The sequence below is a fragment of the Vigna umbellata genome, chromosome 8 (genome assembly GCF_029865625.1).
Source record: "Vigna umbellata cultivar VRB3 chromosome 8, Vumbellata_1.0, whole genome shotgun sequence".
Lineage (NCBI taxonomy): Eukaryota > Viridiplantae > Streptophyta > Magnoliopsida > Fabales > Fabaceae > Vigna > Vigna umbellata.
Window position 1 is genome coordinate 26286986 of NC_142172.1, and position 19120 is coordinate 26306105.

General features: G+C 35.5%; 1 protein-coding gene across 1 annotated transcript; it reads left to right on the forward strand.

Annotated features, from left to right (window-relative positions):
• The first annotated feature begins 669 nt into the window (after window positions 1–669).
• Window positions 670–17693, forward strand: LOC124822954 (Tudor/PWWP/MBT domain-containing protein). The gene is made up of 12 exons (XM_047295063.2): window positions 670–1142; window positions 2251–2327; window positions 11603–13615; window positions 14018–14474; window positions 15108–15216; window positions 15330–15442; window positions 15548–15732; window positions 15814–16255; window positions 16345–16780; window positions 16906–17073; window positions 17195–17244; window positions 17326–17693. The coding sequence occupies exons 1-11, from the start codon at window positions 1020–1022 to the stop codon at window positions 17218–17220; spliced, it is 4149 nt and encodes a 1382-aa protein (XP_047151019.1). The 5' UTR covers window positions 670–1019; the 3' UTR covers window positions 17221–17244; window positions 17326–17693.
• The last annotated feature ends 1427 nt before the right edge of the window (window positions 17694–19120 follow it).

A 19120-nucleotide genomic window follows, 5' to 3' on the forward strand; every position in this document is an offset into this window, starting at 1 on the left:
CATTAATGAACAAGACTCTTTAAACCAACTAAAGTCGTAGATCTAGGTTTGGTACCTATCAAACATTAAGAAATCTAATTGGTTCTAAACACTAAACCAATTATCACTACATCTAATATTAATGAAGTAAGATGATTGATGAAGTCATCAAAACAATATAAACAAATCAAATAATTAACATGTAAAACCCGAACATAAAGGATAACATGAGAGTAGGATGTTTTAGTCTTGGAGATAAGGGAGTGAAGTTAGAAAAATAGGGGTGTAAGGAGTAACTTGGGGCCATATTATTGAAATTTTATAAAGCCCATGAAGGCCGATGTTATAAAGTTTGAAGAAAGTTTCTATTTACACCCTTTCAATTTTCTTCCTTCATTCTTTCAAAGTTTTGGGAGAGTGGATGAGTGTCTTCAAGAAAAATGGGTGAGTATCTTTTGGAAAAATGTTTTCAAAATTAATTTAGTGTGTTACAGAAAATAAAATCCTATAGAATAGGAAGCAGGAAAAATATGATGGGGTGCAGGAAGAAGAACGTGTGAAGTTTGAATCCGGGGAGAACAGCCCATAACATGGAATGTATTGGAAATGCTGTAGTCACGTGCACGGAAGTATACCAAAAACAAAATGAATGATCAGAAAGCATATCTCATCTTTATCAATTTTCCACAGTCAGCACGGAGCGCACGTTAGCCCACTTCACCCTTGCAAGAAGCCCATACTCCGTGTCTTGCTTCCACCTAACCAACTCATATCTCTGAAAAAAAATTCTACCTGCGTCCCCAAAATCCCCTTCTATCTCCCTCTCTTTCTCTCTCAATTAGGGTTTGCGTTTTCACACTCTTTCCAACACCCTCCCTCTCCCTCTCCCTCTGCTCCCCCCCAAATCCCTTGCGTTTCAATGCCTGCCAAATCCGTCACTGAATATCAAACACTGCCTAACCATTCCTTTATCGACCGTATTCGGTGCTCGATTCAGTTCATATCACTTCTTCCCCTCATTTGACTGTAGGCTTCCTACCATGGCGCCTAGCCGCAGAAAGGGCGTCAGTAAGGCGGCGGCGGCGGCTGCCGCCTGCCGGCAGTGGAAAGTGGGCGATCTTGTGCTAGCCAAAGTCAAGGGCTTCCCTGCATGGCCTGCCACGGTTGGTTCCTCATTTTTCTTTGTGAATTTTTGTGAAAATTTGTCTTTTTCTTTTGACTGTGCTGTTTGAATGTGCCTTTTGAGGTTGCATCGGGGGTTGCATGTTGAGTAGGGTTAGGATTCTTGGTTTAGTGTGACAATTTCCGCGACGATTGTGGATCCATGATTGAATTCCGTATTCTTGTGTTTTTTTCTAGATTATTGTAATAGAAGATGGATTGAGTTTAAAGTCTGAAACTTTCTATGTCGTATATGTGTTTTGTACGCTTCGTGGTTTTGCTTAGATGAATATGTTGTGCATAACTGAAATGGGTTTAGCAGGTTTTAAAAATTTAATTGTGATTTCTGAAGTTTTTATTGCTTCTGACGGAAAAGGCGACTTTTTGATTTCTTTGGTAGCAAGGGGGAGAAAATGGAAACTAGTAAACATAGGCTGAAACCATCTGGAGCTTTGACTTTCCTGTTTCTCCTCCTCGCAGAAATTTTTTTTTTTGAATATTTACCGCTTCTATAACATTGGGTTTGGTATGCTTATGAATGAGACGATTTTCAAGCCATTTTCATCTTGTTTTTGCTTTTTTCATTTAGGCATGTTTATATAGAGTCTGAATGTTGATCGGAGAACCAAAGGTCTCCTGTCTGCAACCCAGTTTCCTAACAATGTGAGGATAACGGATGGGTTTTGATGGCCCCTGCTTATTTGTTGAGAGAGCTTTGCTGAGGAAGAGAGATTCTTACAATGTAGTAGTGAGGGATTTAAAGTGAGATATGTAAGTCAATAGTGCGAGAGAGTGCGAGATTCGGAAATTTTATCCACCTGTTAGGCTTAGTGTAAGTTTTTCACTTTAATTTTAGAAAAAGAAGTTACTTCTGTAACTTTCGTTTCTGTTTTCACTCTAATGGAACATGCATTTTACTTACTGAAATTTATTCTCTCAAATTTCACACCTTACCTCAACCCCCTTTACACTCTTACCAAACTCACCTTAATAAATCACGGTGGAAAAAGGGGCCTTAGGTTCTAAAACTGTATTTCTTTTTTTTTTGGTTGGCCTTCCTTTTTGTAGTAGCTACTTCCTTTAACTTACGCAGTTCTTTGCTGGTGGCAGGTAAGTGAGCCAGAGAAGTGGGGTTACTCTACTGATTGGAAGAAGGTGCTTGTTTACTTCTTTGGAACGCAACAAATGTAAGTATTCGAACTATTTGGTAGCTTGAATGACGATAGTGTGGTTGTTGTGGCAATTGATTTGTATAGCATAGCATAACTTTCAAAATCATATATACTTTGTTCAAATTTCATAATCAATGTAATTGTGAAGCCTAGTACTTGTTTGGTAGTGTGGATAGGGTAGGATGGACAAAGTAAGATGACTGCTAATATTGTGTGTTTGGTACCCACAAAATAGTCTGATAGATGGTAATATAAATTGTTTGCAAATGACGAAGTTATTCCTGTGAAAAGTGGTGGTTGTGGCTGGGATTGTGATCATGGAGATGGTGATAGTAGTGGGTCAATGGTTACGTTGCATAGTTGCTGTAATGGTGGTAGAGGTGGCATGAATTGCAGCAGTTGTGGCAACAGTGGTGATTGTGCAGCAACGTCCACAATTATAGTAATGGTGGAATGGAATAAAGAAGTTACGTAAGTGAGGGAAGGGGGAGACTTTTCTTTCTCCTATCCTATTTGTTCTTAACCCATCTCTGGCTGCCTCAAATTTTGAGTTAATGAACAGGATGTGACAATCAAACAGGATAAACTTATTCTATCCGTTAGAAAAACAATATTTATCTATTGTTGTCAGGATTGTATTTTATAGATTACATAAAAATATGTTTTGTTTCGTGTTTTGAAAAGCCTGTGTTAGAGCAGGTTCTCCTTGTCTGAACTTGTCCCCTCCTTTTAAATTGTACTCCTTTTTTATATATAAATGTGTTCAGTTGCTGAGTGCAGTTTAATACTTTAGCATTTTATCCCAATTCATTTAATTTTCTTAACTGTATCCTATTAGCTTACCTCATAGTTGATTAAAATTTACAATAGCTTACCCATTCTTTCATATTTATTGTAACCACTAATTTGCTTGTGTTACATGTAAGATATCCATATTATCACGATGAATTATGGATGTCATGCTAACTAGTACTGTTCATTGTGGTTGTCTTGTTGAAATCTCAATGAGTGATATTTTCTAGATAATTATTAGTTAATAATTTCCCTTCTTTACCAACATTGTTCCCCAGAACTAGTCAGGTAGGTGTTATTTATATATTATGTTTGTTTTTAATATTTATCATTATTTTCTCTTTTTTTATATCTGCTATTGGATTATTTGATAGTGCGCTGCCTATTTCAATATTGTTTTTGGAAGGTACAAGCTGATGATTTACAGTCATCAAAGGCCACTTATAAGGATAGTGCTGTTGTGATAGTTACCTTTAGCTTGCTTAATGTTATATGGCATCTGTATATTTTGGTCAAAACCCTAGTTTAGAATATTATCAACTAGGATGTTTTTTGGTTATGAGAATCAGGCCGAGTTGCAAATTACCAGGACATGGTATTTATATACATTGTGATTTCTTTAATCTCCCTTAACATTATTTTTTGTTGGTGTATCTATAAACATTAAAGGGATAGAAATGTGATGGTAAAGGAAGTTTTGATCTTAGTTATTCTTCACTCTTGGGTGTATACTCTCTTATTTTCTACTGTTCCTCAAGCCCAGCCATACTTTTATATGCAAGATTAAGATAGTTTCTGTTAGAATAATTTTCCTTGGTTATATAACTTGTTTAGTTGGTTTAAGTAGTCTGCCCTAAAAGGCTGTTTTCCTTATTAGCATTAATTACCTAGATATAGCCTTTTCTTGTACTTGGTATTCCTGATGTAATTTCCTTCTATGAATAACAAAGGGCAGCTAAGAGATAATCAATCCCTCAAGCTTTTTTTATCATATTTCCAGTGTTAAGTGTTTCATTCTCTGTTCCTCTAGTTATTTGAATGGCGAGCATGTCTCAAGTCTTCAGTAATTTGAATTTTAGGTATCAGTTAGGTGTGATACAAATTCATTAAGTTTGTATAGGATTTTTTTTATCTCTGATGTAACTTTGCCTTCCGGTATACACCTAAGTCACAATAACATATTTTGGGTGGGTGCACTGCTTTCTACCTTACCTTGGTCTAACCCTCTGCCATCTGGTAATATAAAGTGTCCTACCCTGAGATAATTGAGGTTCATATGCTTAAATCACAACTATATTTTATGGTTTTGGCATATATGATACTTTTTGGGGACTGCATATTGTTTTCCATACCAAGTCTGATGCGATTTAGCAACTGTTGTAGATCAAGCCAAATAGTGGCACTATAACTGAGTCGTGAATCTTGGGCTGTGGCCATATGCTAGTCAGTCACTCTTGGGCTCCAATCATTATTGCATTTGTGCGGTGGTCGTTTTTAGTTGAGTATATATGGCTGTGATGCGTCTGCACATGATAATAGAAACAGTTTGATTTTTTATGTGAATTGTGCAAATTTGCGTGCTTCACTACAGTGACACGAACCAATTGGTGAATATGGTCAGGGTCTTCACCTGAATTGCCAGAATTTTTCTAAATCAAATGGAAATTTGTGATTCCATTTCCGGAATGATTCTGAGAAGCTGCATCTACAGCTACTGTGCTGATCACAGTTGAGTAAAGAGAACAGCTTGATGTCACTCAAAATCATAAAACTAAGACATGAAGCTAAAACGGCTCCTGTAAAAATGATGTGTTTTTATATTTTTTGAACTCTCCATGTTACAATGTCATTCTTCTTTCTATTGGGTAGTTTTCAGTTTCATATTTTTCTTTTAGCTACCTGTAGAATAGGAATATAAGTTTTAAATAATATCCTAATAAACAAGTAATATGAGTTTGATTAGAAAATGAAACCGATTTTGATTCATTTAACGGCAACAAAGCCCTATCCCACCAATTGTGGTCTGCTGCATGGACACTATTTGACATGGTTAAAAAGGTAAATTTTAGGAATATTATTCATCATGAGATTTCCCGTGATAACTTTCTCTTAAGTCTATTTTGATCCCCTCCCCCTTTCTTGAAAGTAGTACATTTTATTCTTTTGATTGGTCCTCTTTTGGTCTTCTTTGTATGTTTCCATATCAATGTAATTGGTTTTCTGTCATCTTTTCCTCAGCCAGTGTTACACCAATCATTTCATGTATCTAATCACCTTAATTATATTATATTTAAATATGTAAGAAAGTTTTTTACATTGACTTATGAATTTCGATGGGATAATTTGATACATATGAAATTATTTTCAATAAATTTCTGAATCCTATGATTCAATATGATTTACAGTTCATGATTCTAAAATTGGTCCTTGTGATTCTCAATTAATTTGAGTTATGATTCAATGTCCTTGCTGCAGAGATTAAAGTATGGACTGAGCTTGGTTGTTATTTCTTGCATAAAAATCATTGCGCACATAGAGCTAAGAAGATATCACACATCTCTTTCCCCATAAAACCATGCGTGTTTCACAATTGTTGCTTTGTTTAAGCAACTTCCACGCTTGATTCAGTGGTTGGCCATCAGCTTACTCTGTTGTTGTTTTTGTACACCACTCTGCAATTTTGGCCATGATATAGGAAAGTTTGACAGTGTTCATTTTTGTCATAGAAGAAAATTATCGCCATAATCAAGACTGTATATTTGGAAACCTGTCTTTATTTAAGGCTGTCAATTTGACCATATGGCTGAACATTAATTGCGTAAACCTATCTGTTTCTAAAAATATTCTTTCCAGGAGGAAGAGGAACAAACTCCCATGTCTGGTTCTGGTCAAGAACCTTCATTTAGTTAATCATGGCTTGTTGTCATCTAGGATGATTAAGTGTGCAAGGTACAATTTTAGGGATAGCAATAGAGGACACAAATGAGACAAAGTGGGAAAAGGAGGAGACAACTAATCATAGCTTAGAAAACTGTGAATATGATGGGGATTTTTGGTGGAGCGAATACCTTTTTGAGGAGTTATGGGCTAGCCAGGATCTTCATTATCTGGAGCTGTAGTATGGGTAGGCGGCAGTGAAGGTCTTGAAGAAGAGGACTGATTGGGTAACATCGAACGAATCTTGTGTTCTTTGTTGATAAGTGATCCAAGGAGGTTATGATGGTTCTTGTGAACTTGGAGGAAGAGAGGGACTTTGAGAAGTGAGTTGATTTGGAATGTCATAGAGGTTGACAATTGGAGATACATGAAATAGAGGTTCCTGTGGAAATAGAACGTGGTTGTTGAATCGAGATTCGAATTGTGAATCGTTTTCCTTATATTTTGAATAGTAAGATGCATAACCTGTATAACCTGATAAATAAAATGAACAAAATCCTTAAATAATCATTAATTTTTATAAACAAAAAAGAATATAACAAATAATGTATATTAAATCAAATTAGTTTTCTTTTCAGAAGAATTAAATAAAAAAGAATCCTTAAATATTATTTAATTTTATGTAAAAAATATAATAAAAAGTATATTTATAATATATACTAATTTAAATAATAAATATGTACTAATTTAAATAATGTTATGAATTTTTTATAAATAAAATAAAATAAAAAGAAAATATCAAATAATTAATTTTACATAAAAAAATATGTAACAGTTATATATTACCTTAAACAATAAATAGTTAATTTTTTTCGTAAGAGATAATATAATGTTTTAAAGGAAGAACGAAATAAAAGTTGGTATGGTTAAAGTTGACACTGCAAGAAGAGAAAAAAAATGAAAGAGCATTCTACATTTTAAAATATTACTTTAGATTTGCTGGTCTTGCTCAAAGCTCATCATATCTTTTCAATCTAATCATCTTCTCCCATCTTCTGCCTTCTTTGTTCATCTTCTCCCGTCTCTATTCTTGTGGTTTCATCTTCTCCCTTCTCTGTTAATCTTTTTACGTTTTCATCTTTTGGGTTCATCTTCTCCCAAGTTCATCTTCCCGCTTCTCACTGACACTATTCATCTTCTCCTCTTCTCTAATGTCCAAATTCTCTCTGATGTTGGTCTTCATTGAGTTTTGTACCGTCCTAGCTATTTGGGGTCTGACCCGATATTTGAAGATAGATAAAACACCCAAAGGCTAATTCAAAGTCTATAGGCCCAGGAATTGGGCCTAAGACTTACAAGATGTTTTGATTTAATTAACAGTTGTCATAATCTGAGAAATATTTAGCAAAAGATAAAAGGGTTTATATTTATTATTATCTTTGTATTTTGTAATTGAAATATTATCTTCTTATTCGGAAGATATATGATCTGTAACCACTTTATAAATATAAAACACACCTAAGGCTAAGACACTTGGATTCTTTGGAAGCATTGTTAACTTTGAGTTAGATTGCTCAATCTCTATACTTGTTCTCAAATGTAGGGCACCCAGCTTTTTACTAGAACAAATTGAAGTCCATCTTGGGGGCTGGTAAAACTCTATCCTAGCCCCACATGTCATTAAGATCTACAAAAAGGAGGAATTTGAGGAATGTAAATCATCAAGGCAACAATGGGAACTACAATGTGAATCTTCAATTTTTAAAAAAAATGGGAGCAACATACCTTTTTCTCTCTAAAAGAATCATACAAAGTTGATCAAAGAGCAGTTTTGCTAATTTCAACCCTTTGTTTTTTAAGCTTGTTGAAATAAGATCCTTTCTATTTGTAGGGAAAGACCTTCTCATCATTTACGTTTTTTGAATTGAAAAAACCTAATCCGATTATTCGATTGGAACCCCTCACCAATAGAATACCTAGATTACAGAAAAAAAGGATTTTTGGTCAAAAGAATTATTGATAATTTGTAATAAAATAATCGACTCTTACTATCAATTCATTTTTGCTGAGATCGAGTTCTCAGCAAAACAAGTTCTCACCCTACTTAAGAAAAAGAGAATTCCAACGTTGTCGGGAACAAGTTCTTACCTAACTAAAGAAAAAGAGAACTCCAAGGTGCCTAGGAACGAGTTCTCATTCAACTAAAGAAAAAGAGCATTCCTGCATGATTGGGAGTGGTTCTCACCTGACTAGGCTTAGAAGAAGAGAATTCTAGCACGGTTGGGAGTGAGTGCTCACCTAACTAAAGAAAAAGAGAATCCAACATGGCTAGGAGTAGGTTCTCACTTGATTAAAGAAAAAGAGAATTTCAACTTGACTTAGAGTGGGTTACTAAGAAAGAGATAATTCCAGCTCGACTGAGAGTGGTTATTGCCTGAGTAAATTAGAAACTCCAAGCTTGGCTTGGGGGGTAGGGACGCCAGTTTAAAGCTGCTACTAACTTAGCTTAGTTGAGGGTTGACCTAAAAATTCAGTTTAAATCAAGCCCAACATGACTGGGGGCTATTTATTGGTAAACCAACCCATAAAACTCTCTCCGAACAACAAATTTGGGAAGTTACTCCATATAAATCTCTTGCAAATTGTCGTTAAGGAATGCATTGTTGACATTTGGTTGATAAAGAGGTCATTGTTCAAGAGCCACTATGGCTATAAATAAACTAACAACAATCATCTTTGTCACCGGAGAAAAAACATATATGGATGGGTCAAATGCATCGATGACAAAAGAGAGGTCAGAAGAGATAGTAGTGAAAGAAGCCATGGATGAACAACTAACAACAATTGTGGAGAATAATATTGGACAATGGTGGACTATTGTGAAACTTCAACTATGATGACTTTGACAAAGATGATTACCATTAGTAGTGGATGATGACCAGCATCAGCGGATAACTGCAAATTGTAGGGACTAGAATGCCATTAGTAATTGATGGGGGCCTACAATGGAAGATAACGACAAACTGCAGGAACTGGATTGCCATCAGTAACGGATGGTGGCCTGTAGTGACTAACAGCGGTAGACTGCAGGGACTAGATTGGACCACATAGAAATAGACTCCCCTCATAGCAAACGATGAAAATGTCGGTGTGCCAATGACATTCAGTGAAGGTGGAAGATATGGCCCTTCAAAAGAATGGTCTCTTTTATTCATCAAAGCACCTAGAAACATACTCCCCCCACGGGGAACGTCGATGGACAAAGGTAGCGAACAATGGACAACAGTGAAAAAGACACATAGAGAACTGAAATTAGGAGAGCAAAATTGAGGTACTCAGACTAGGTGTTGAAAGACAAATTTCTTAGGGTGGCCGATCGAGACGATCAAAACCATGTTGTCACTAGTCAAAACTAGAACTTTGACTATGATAGTGGTAGACAGTGGCGACGGTGGTGTCACGGACAACGACAATGGACAGTGTCGCCGTTGACAAAATTTGTTTTCTCAAAAGAACCTTAGGCTCTTGATATCATGTTGAATATAGTGAAAACTATGTATAAGATTAATCTCGTGTTGAATATACACATAAGGTACTCTATTTATCATAGAAGAAATATGGGCTAAGCCCAAAATACAAATAAGGAATAATAACAAGCTAAGATAAAAGATAAAGATAAAATAAAGATAAACTAACAAAATCCAAATTTGAATCGGACAACTCTTATGATTCTAACTATTGTGAAATAGAACAATATAGGGGATGTGATTGTCAACAAAGGAAGAGAAGATTCTATTTATGAGGAAGCAAACAATGAAAATAGTATCACCCTAGTGAGGAATTTGTAAGCTAGCAACAAGTTTTGAGCATTTTCAACAAAATGTCTATTTTTCCTATTTGCTGTTCCATTTTTCTGAAGTGTAGGAGACAAGTAAACTAATCTAAATTGCCAGCAAAATAGCTGGAAGAAAAGTTTTCTTTGACATCATCACTCAAAATTTGGATAAATTGGCCAAATTGATTTTTTATTTTGTATAGGAAAGACATATAGAAATTAGTTCAGATTGCTCTTTCATTAAATAAACCCAAGTATAACGAGAATATTTATCAATAAACGAGATGAAATATTGAAACCCAAAAAATGTGGCTTGACTTAGATCCCAAATGTCAAAATGGATTATAGAAAAGACAATGATACATCTTATTTCAAGTTAATTTTTTTTTGGTTTTTTGGAATGGAAGATCAAATGTGTTTCCTTGTTGACATTTCAAATGTAATTTCTATTAGGATTTGGTTAGGTATCTGGTACTTATGGAGTAAATCTGGTTGGATTGATATTGTAAAAGAAATAAAACATATTGCCTATATATAAATTAGGAGATTTGAGATCTAATTCATTTTAATTATATAAACTTTTCAATCTGGATTATCTAAAAGTTATGAACAATCCTATCTTTTTTTTATGTAATCATGGCTGTCTTGTATAATGGCCTATTTAAGCATCTCTCTCCTTTTCATATAAACGGTGCGAACCATTGCCTTTTTCATTTTAAACCTTTTTTTTTTCTTTTAATCTAAACGTAACACGCCTTTAACTGTTAGATTAAATGAAAATGTTGGTTTAGGATGAATGACACTCTTCTAGAATTACTTTTGGAGTAACTTCATCCCTCCTATAAATATATATGTTGAAGTACCCTCTTGACCTGCCTACTGTGTATCAGGTTTCAAAGTTACTTCCCCCTTTTACCTTAAATGCTTGATTTTTGATCCTAATACTACCAAATTATGTACACTTTTACTCTCAGGTCCTCACAACATTGCAGATGACAGTTCCAAACAAAACGCTGTTTTGAAATGAATTATTGAAAAAGGTGATTGTCACTTTTTTGCATGAATTCTGGAGAAAACATAAATACTAGTTTGTGTGACTTGTGATCTGAAAATAGAGCTAAACTTTTATCGTGGACCTTCTGGTAATATTATGGTTAGAAATGTTTTAGATATTGAATCCCATGCCAGGGGTGTGGATATCTTGATGACCCCTGATGTTTCGCCATCTAGATTCTGTCACCTACTTTTGTTAGTTGTTTTGTTCTGACCTTGTTATTGACCATGGATTTAGTTCCTCTTAAGTGAGAAGGTTTTGATGCACCCAGGCTTGATTCAAATATAAGTGCTTTCTAAACTTCGCCTACTTTTGAATTCATGGTTCTATGTAAAGCTTATTTATTGCACTGTGTTGCAATGTGGAATGTTGGGTAGCTTGACTTCTAATGGTATATCTTTAACAGTATATAATTGTGATTCTCCATTTGGTGTACACAAATTGTTTTCCTAACTCATCCTTAATAACATTTTAAATCACAATGCTAAATTCATAATGTATGACCCATATGTAAAAAGATGAAAAAAAAAAACAAAAGTAAAATTAATAAATTGTGGACACAGGCACTGCAATGCCCACAATTTCTCTAGTATTGTAATTATTTTGGGTAAATATGTTTTCTGGTCTTATATTGAAGCTTTTGTACTCCCAGTCATTTATTTTGTTCCCTTGCACATTACATCTAATTTCTATTTAGCTCATGTTAGTTTTGAAATAATATTTTTTTTGTAGAGCATTCTGCAATCCTTCTGATGTAGAAGCATTTACTGAGGAGAAAAAACAGTCTCTTCTTGGAAAACGTCATGGAAAAGGTGCTGATTTTGGTCGTGCTGTTCAGGAGATAATTGACAGTTTTGAGAAATCAAAAAAAGAATCTCAGATTGATGAAACTGGCCTTGTTGGCGATGTTGCTGATGCAGATATTTCAAATCCTGTCAACTCATCTCCCAAGGATCAGACAGATACCCCCGAGTTGACGCACACATTACCTAAGAATTCTTCAGATTCTATTACCAACAAACATGAAGAGGTAGTAGGTGCAGCTGAGGATGAATCAGCTGCTGTATATAAAGATGAATTTGATAATAAGGAGGCAGTATTGGGGGAGCCTACTGATAAGGTTGCTGTGGTAAAATCTCCGAAGCCAGTTACTTATTCTACTCGAAAAAGATCTGTGACTGACTTATGCCTGCAGGGTTGTGTAATAGAGAAACATACCTCAGTAAGAAGGTCTAGAAATCCATTGCGTGCCCAAAACTTTGTGTTGCTTTATAATGACGGTGTACAGGGTGCTGGTGACCCATCAACTACTGCAGCCCAGACTGCATGTACGCGAAGGAATAAATGTGTTAGGAAGTCTCCTGATCTTTCTGGATGTGATGATTTTGAGTCATCTGCTTTTGTCTCGAATGGTAGCATGGAGGACAACAGTTCTGAAATTATGACAACTGATTCTGATACATTTAGTTTGAATGAGGGTAGTACAATAGATTCAAATTTTAAACTTGAACTCTCGGAAGCTGTTGAATGTTCAGAAGTTGAGTTGAGAGGGCTTGGTCTGAAAATAAGACCTGTAGTCAATAAGAAAAAAAGAAAACCCAATAGGAAAAGGGCAATTAATGATGCTTCTAAGCCAACCTGTAGGACAGAGGAGGAGGCTGGCTTGCAGAATGCCAGTCAAAGTTCACAGAATATTTGTGAAAATTCAAAAGAAAGATGCTTTGAACAAGATGGGGATGAGCACTTGCCCCTTGTCAAACGAGCAAGAGTCAGGATGGGTAAATCATCTGTGGAGGCAGAACGTCATAGCACTCTCCAATCTCAAGAAAACTACTGTAAGGAAGATACTATTACTAACTCAGCACATCAGATTATCACATCTTCAAATTGTGAGAATGGTAGCCCTGCTGATGGAGACTCATATGTACTGAATGGAGCTCTGGATAATGTTTCTCCAAAAATCTCAGTTCCGTGTTCCGATACTCAGATATGTAATACTAAGAAAGATCAAACATTCAGCTCTGTGGATGGTGAAGCTGCTTTACCTCCATCTAAACGCCTCCATCGAGCTTTAGAAGCCATGTCGGCTAATGCTGCTGAGCTAGGCCAAGCTCATATGGAAGCTTCATCATCCACCATAATGACAGCAAATGGTATGTGCTGTATATCTGCTGTGAAGAGATGTCCGAGTATTACCACTAATAATCAAGAATGTAATGATTTTGGGCTGCAAAAGTTGGATACTTTCAACATTGATTCGTCTCATATCAATGTGAATTCAACCAATTCAAATCCAATGATTTTATCTGAGAATAAATCACCTATTCAAGTGGGTAAGCAACAGCATGAAACCAGCAATGATATTCTCCCAGGTGCCACCACTCAAGTTGTTGAAGAGCTTAGTGATCATATGGTTTGCCAAGAAGCTGATTTAAAAATTCAGTCAAATGGAGAAAATTGTCCTATTGTTGATACAAAATGTTGTGATGAAGAAAGCATTCAATATTCACCAGATCCATCATTGCTACCGAACAATGAAGACCACATTAGAACTTTGAGTCATTCAAATTCAGCATCTGATGCATCAGGGAAAAATGGAATAAGCCTTGACCCTGTGATGGGTGTGAATAAAAATGATCCTTTATTGCCTCATAATGTTGATATGCCTCGGAATGAGGTTGCTGTACGTGAGGATACAGAATGCTTCAAGCCAGCAGTTGATGATATTGGCACAGCAAATGATATGTAAGCTTTAGTATTGGCATGTGGTAGTTCTTAGCCTTTTTAACTCTTCTGTTGAAATCCTAAAACGTAAAGAAGAAAAAAAAAATTTAGAAAACAATTTTGTTCTTATACACACAAAGCTTATTTTTTCTGTTATTATGACAACTTGTTATACAGTTTGCCAATTTGGTTGGATGAACTTACCCTTTTCTCATTTAGATGATTCATCGTGCAAGTCTTTTTTTTCTACTGCAAACTTATTTTGGGGTTCAGTTTGGTGGGTGGAGTTCTTCAGGGTAAATCGATGTTCTTACTTCATGTTTAAATGATGGTGAATATGAAAGAGATCAATTGTCAAACAATAGTTGTTTATGCATTATTTCCTTCAATTTAAGAATGTTTCTGTCTGATCTTTACTTTTAGGCACGAGGTTGTGAAAGAGGTAAAATGTCAAGTTCCACAGGAGGATATGAATTCTGTATCAACATCTGATGACTGTCTGGGTGACAAGGGTATTTCAGACATTCGGTCAAGTCCATCCTTGACCGATGGGGGTGATTGCATTCCGCAAGGATCTCCTCCAACTACTTCTGTTTGCAATGTTTCTACATCAGACAGTAGTAATATTCTTCACAATGGAAGTTGTAGCCCTGATGTACATTTACACCAGAAGCAAACTTTATCTGGTCCTTTTGATGGATGTAAAGATGGTTATGTTGCAACTCAACAGTCAAGATGTATAGGGAAGTCAACTGAGGCAGGACGAGCTGCTTTGTTGTACTTTGAAGCAATGCTTGGGACATTGACAAGGACAAAGGAAAGTATTGGTCGAGCAACACGCATAGCTATTGACTGTGCAAAGTTTGGTATTGCAGATAAGGTAATATGATTCTTTCAATTTAAGAAGTCCTCGTATCCTCTAATATGAAATGTTGGTTGTGAATATATGATAAGAACCTGGGAAGAACCACACCACAAAAAGGGTGGTTATTGTGGTGGGAGAGTTGAAAGCCTTGTAAACCTTATTATTAGAATCCCATACTTCCAATGACTCAATGCGTTGCAATTGCATCCTATTCTCTTTCTGTACCTCCCCTAAATTTAAATGTTATTTTATTACTATGGGCAGGATAGGGTAAAATTTATTCATATCCAATAACACATCTACAAATTTGTAAATGAAACCTTTTTTTCCATTAATCATTTATGAATTGCAGTTTAATTTCAGTAAAAATGTAGTTTTCTTTTAAACAAGCTATGCCGACAACTCTTTAAATGTTGATGACATTTTTTTTTAATTCTGCTCTCGGGTTTAATTAAATTTTTCTTTGAATCTGACTAAGAAGTTTGCACATTTGGTATTATAGTTCTTCTGGACACTGATGAAACTTAAATTCATTCAATAGACTTTGCTGTTATTTCCTAATTAAAATTGTTGAACTTTAGTTACAAAAGGCTTACATATCTGTTGTCCATGCCATTTACAGTTTTAATGTATTGGGCTGTGTTCCAGGTGATGGAAATTCTTGCTCATTGTCTGGAAATGGAGTCTAGCATGCATCGGAGGGTGGATTTGTTTTTTCTTGTTGACTCAATTGCACAGTTTTCTCGTGGCTTAAAAGGTGACGTGTTTGATGCTTTGCTCCTCTCTATTCTATAGCTAAAAGAGAAGGATGAAAATGTCAAAGCCAGATGGTTGATAATTAACTTGAATATAAAATGTCTGGTTTTGCAGGTGATTTTTGTGGGGTATATTCGTCTGCTATCCATGCAGTCCTTCCACGACTGTTATCTGCTGCTGCTCCTCCTGGAAATACTGCACAAGAGAACCGTAGGCAGTGTCTTAAGGCAAGTAAATGAAGTTTAATGTTGATTGAAGTGAAACAAACTGTGCTTTCCTCGAATGTGTTTTGCATGATCATATTTTTTAACCTTTGGTTTGAACTTCAATAGGTTTTAAGGCTGTGGTTGGAGAGAAAAATCCTACCAGTGCACGTAATCCGCCGTCATATCCGGGAACTATCTTTATACAGCAATTCAGCTGCTGCTGGTGTGTTTATGCGTCGTTCGATGAGAACAGAGAGGGCATTGGATGACCCTGTTAGAGAAATGGAGGGCATGCTTGATGAATATGGAAGGTTTGAGTTTGTTACTACTAATTCTCTTTTATTTTTTCATACTTCTCGGACTGTTCACTTATTGTTCATTTGTTCTTGTAGCAACTCAACTTTTCAGCTGCCTGGATTCTGCATGCCCCGGATGCTTAAAGATGAAGATGAGGGTGAATGGAGTGATTCTGATGGTGGGAACTTTGAGGCTGTCACGCCAGAGCATACTTCTGAAGTACTAGAAATGAGTTCTGCAATTGAAAAACACAGGCATATCTTGGAAGATGTTGATGGTGAACTTGAAATGGAAGATGTAGCTCCCTCAAATGAAGTTGAAATCAATTCGACTTCTGATGTTGGTGGAGAAACTGCAAAGCAGTTTGAGAAGAATCTGGCCCCGCCCTTTGCTCCTCTACATCAGGATGTGCCTTCATCTTCCCCACCACCACCACCACCGTCATTCCTTCCTCCACCACCTCCTCCACCCCCACCCCCACCCCCAGTTCTACACCACATGCCATCTACCTCTGATCCATATAACACTGTTTCACAGGTAAGCTTCACTACTTCTGCGTATGATTTTGCCACCAAGTAATAAAGAACTCAGCTTTCTTTGTCTTTTCTAATCGAGCTCGTTTGCAGACTCTTAAAGACAACCCACTTCCCTCTGTGGTTCAGCCCATGGCTGCCCCTCGGCATAACCAACCTATCAATGATGCAGTGCACAATCGAGTCCCTGAATACAGAGACATGCACATGCCAGAATCTACTTGTTCTTTCAACCGTTTTCCTGTACCTCCTCCAGACAGTTATGGACATACTGATGGTGTTGCTATGCGTAATAAGGGGTATTCTATTCGACCACCTCAACATGTGCCGTCCAATCAATTTTCTTTTGTTAATGGGGAGCGGCATGTGGAACATCGAAGGGAGGTTCCACCACCCCCTCCTTATTCTAGTAGGCAGCACTTTATGCAGAACATGGAGAGAGAGAACTTCTATAATAATAATCATGAGAGAATAAGACCACCTCCTTATGATTACCATGAGAGATGGAATATTACTACACCTTTTCCCGGTAAGATTGGGATGACTGATCATTTTTGTGATATTTGTCATGTATATTCATATTTAGTCGGTAATAGATCATGCCATGGTTAGCTGTAATTATATGGAATGAAATCAAGTTTCTTTCTGTGGTAGGTCCTCGATATCAGGAAAAAGGTGTGCCTGCTCCTTATGGTTGTCATCCGTGTGAATCTACCAGAATACCAGATCATGGGTGGAGATTTCCTCCTCGTTCTATGAATCAGAGGAACTCCATGTCCTATAGACCACCATTTGAAGACGCAATTCCAGTTTCAAACAGAGGTGCTTTCCCATTTTACAAAACATTTTTACTTTGTAGTTACAAAATTTTTATTTGAGAATTTCTTCTGCTCCTATTGAATTGTCGATAGAAAATATTAAACGCTTTGCATTTATGTTTCAGGTCCAAGCTTTTGGCAGCCTAGGTGATCAGAATAATAGAAACCACGGCTGGTATATTTCTATTTATCGTCTAATGTCTGTCCTTCAACCAGTATTCTTGTGGGTACTTATGTTTCCCTCGTTGATTGCTAGGTATCTGGTCTTGTTTAGGAAAAGGTGGTTTTCCATTGTGTATATGCATGAATCCTTGGAGGGGTTTCGGCGGAATCTGCACAGGACATATGGATGATCTGCTAGGTTTTGTACATATGTATTTTAGCCTCCTGTTCTGCAGAATGCAGGGCAGGGCAGAATGAGTGAAAGTGTAGAGTTGTTGGAGAGGGGTAACCTATTTAGGTTCTCATGTGTCAAATTTTTTGCTCCAAATTTTATAACTTATTTCATGGGGGAAACCCTTACAGAAGTTAGATCAATATATATTTATATATATATGTATACACATACAATTTTTAGGGTCGTTTCTCATGGAATTGTACTATATTGAAATTGTTCTTCTCTTAGATGCGTGGTGTCCCCTGCCAAATATTATGGTCTTATCTTAGTGGCCGCCAACTTCAATTTGGTCGTTTGGGCCACTTGGCTTATTCAGCAACAGCCATGGTTGACAATCATCAACTTCAGATTTCTAAATTTCCAACTAAACGTGCAATTCCATTTATCTGCCTTTGGATTTCTGGATAACTGTCTCTTCATTCCCATTATTTTTTAGAAAATTAGTTTAGTTTAATATTAATCAACTGGACAAAGACGTGCTTTTTAGGTAGATATCTTCATATTTTTTTATAAGAAAATGTTTGATGACAGTAAGATATAATAAATATATTTCTTTTTGTAAAAGAAGTTTTATTGACATTAAGATGTATTGGACAGGAGAGCGAATATACATTTGAATTTTAAATAACATTTCGATGCTTTTAAATATAACAAGTGCTGAATTAGTTGAAAAATAAACCAGCTTGGTATTTTGAAAAAGAAATGAAAGGTTCGACGAGGAAAGTCAAGCAAAACAACAGTTTATATTTTGTTTAGCACAATGAAATTTGTCTTAGATTCGAATAAATCAATTATAAGAAATTGGAAATATCCTAATAAAAACTAACAAGGGACTTCGAATTCCTAGAAAAATAGAACTATTTTAAACCAAAAGTGTACAATTTTGATAAAAACAGTGAGGGAGAAGAACAATCCTTACCTGATTGTAAAAGGCTTCTGCAAATTAATGATAAAAAGAAATATATAACATGTGTATTAATAATACAATCTCTAACTTTTATTGGTTAAACTATAATTTAAAAGTGATATATACTAAATCTATAGTCAGTTGAAATATTTTATAGAACATTTTTATTTTATTTTACTATGTTTTTGATGATATGTTATTCAAAATATGTCATTTTATTTCTCATTCGATAAAAATATGTCATTATTTTAGTTTTTTAGTGAAAAAGATAAAGCAAAAGTCTTTCATTTTTTACTAAAACTTTTAAACTAATTTTATATTTTCCAAATATTAGTTGAACTTACAATCTCTCTCTCATTCTCTTCTAATTTTTACCACTAGATCAATTTTATAATTTCAAAAAAACTGTCAAATATTCTGTTTATTTAATATATAGCATGCAATAAATTATTTTTTGTAAAAGATAAAATATAAACTCCTTCATTCTAAAATGCTTAATAAACTATTTCAAATATATTTTACTCTTTTAATTCATACTTAAATTACGTATATATCTGTTATGATTTTATTAGTTTTGTTATTTCTTAAACAAATTAAAGTATATTCATGTGTGAACAAGTAGATAAGTAGGGATAATGTTGTACCTTACGTAGTGCTCTTTTTAGCTGAAAATCCTATGGAAATGAAAAGAGGAAGTATTTTTGAAGTGAATTTCATTCTTCCGAGGCTATAGTAGAAGATCATGCA

Bases quoted from the DNA above. Each gene is read 5' to 3' on its own strand.
- LOC124822954 (XM_047295063.2), top strand. From the start codon at position 1,020: ATGGCGCCTAGCCGCAGAAAGGGCGTCAGTAAGGCGGCGGCGGCGGCT. The intron at 14,475-15,107 runs GTAATATGATTC...GCTGTGTTCCAG, and splicing joins AGTTTGGTATTGCAGATAAG to GTGATGGAAATTCTTGCTCA. The intron at 15,733-15,813 runs GTTTGAGTTTGT...TTGTTCTTGTAG, and splicing joins ATGCTTGATGAATATGGAAG to CAACTCAACTTTTCAGCTGC.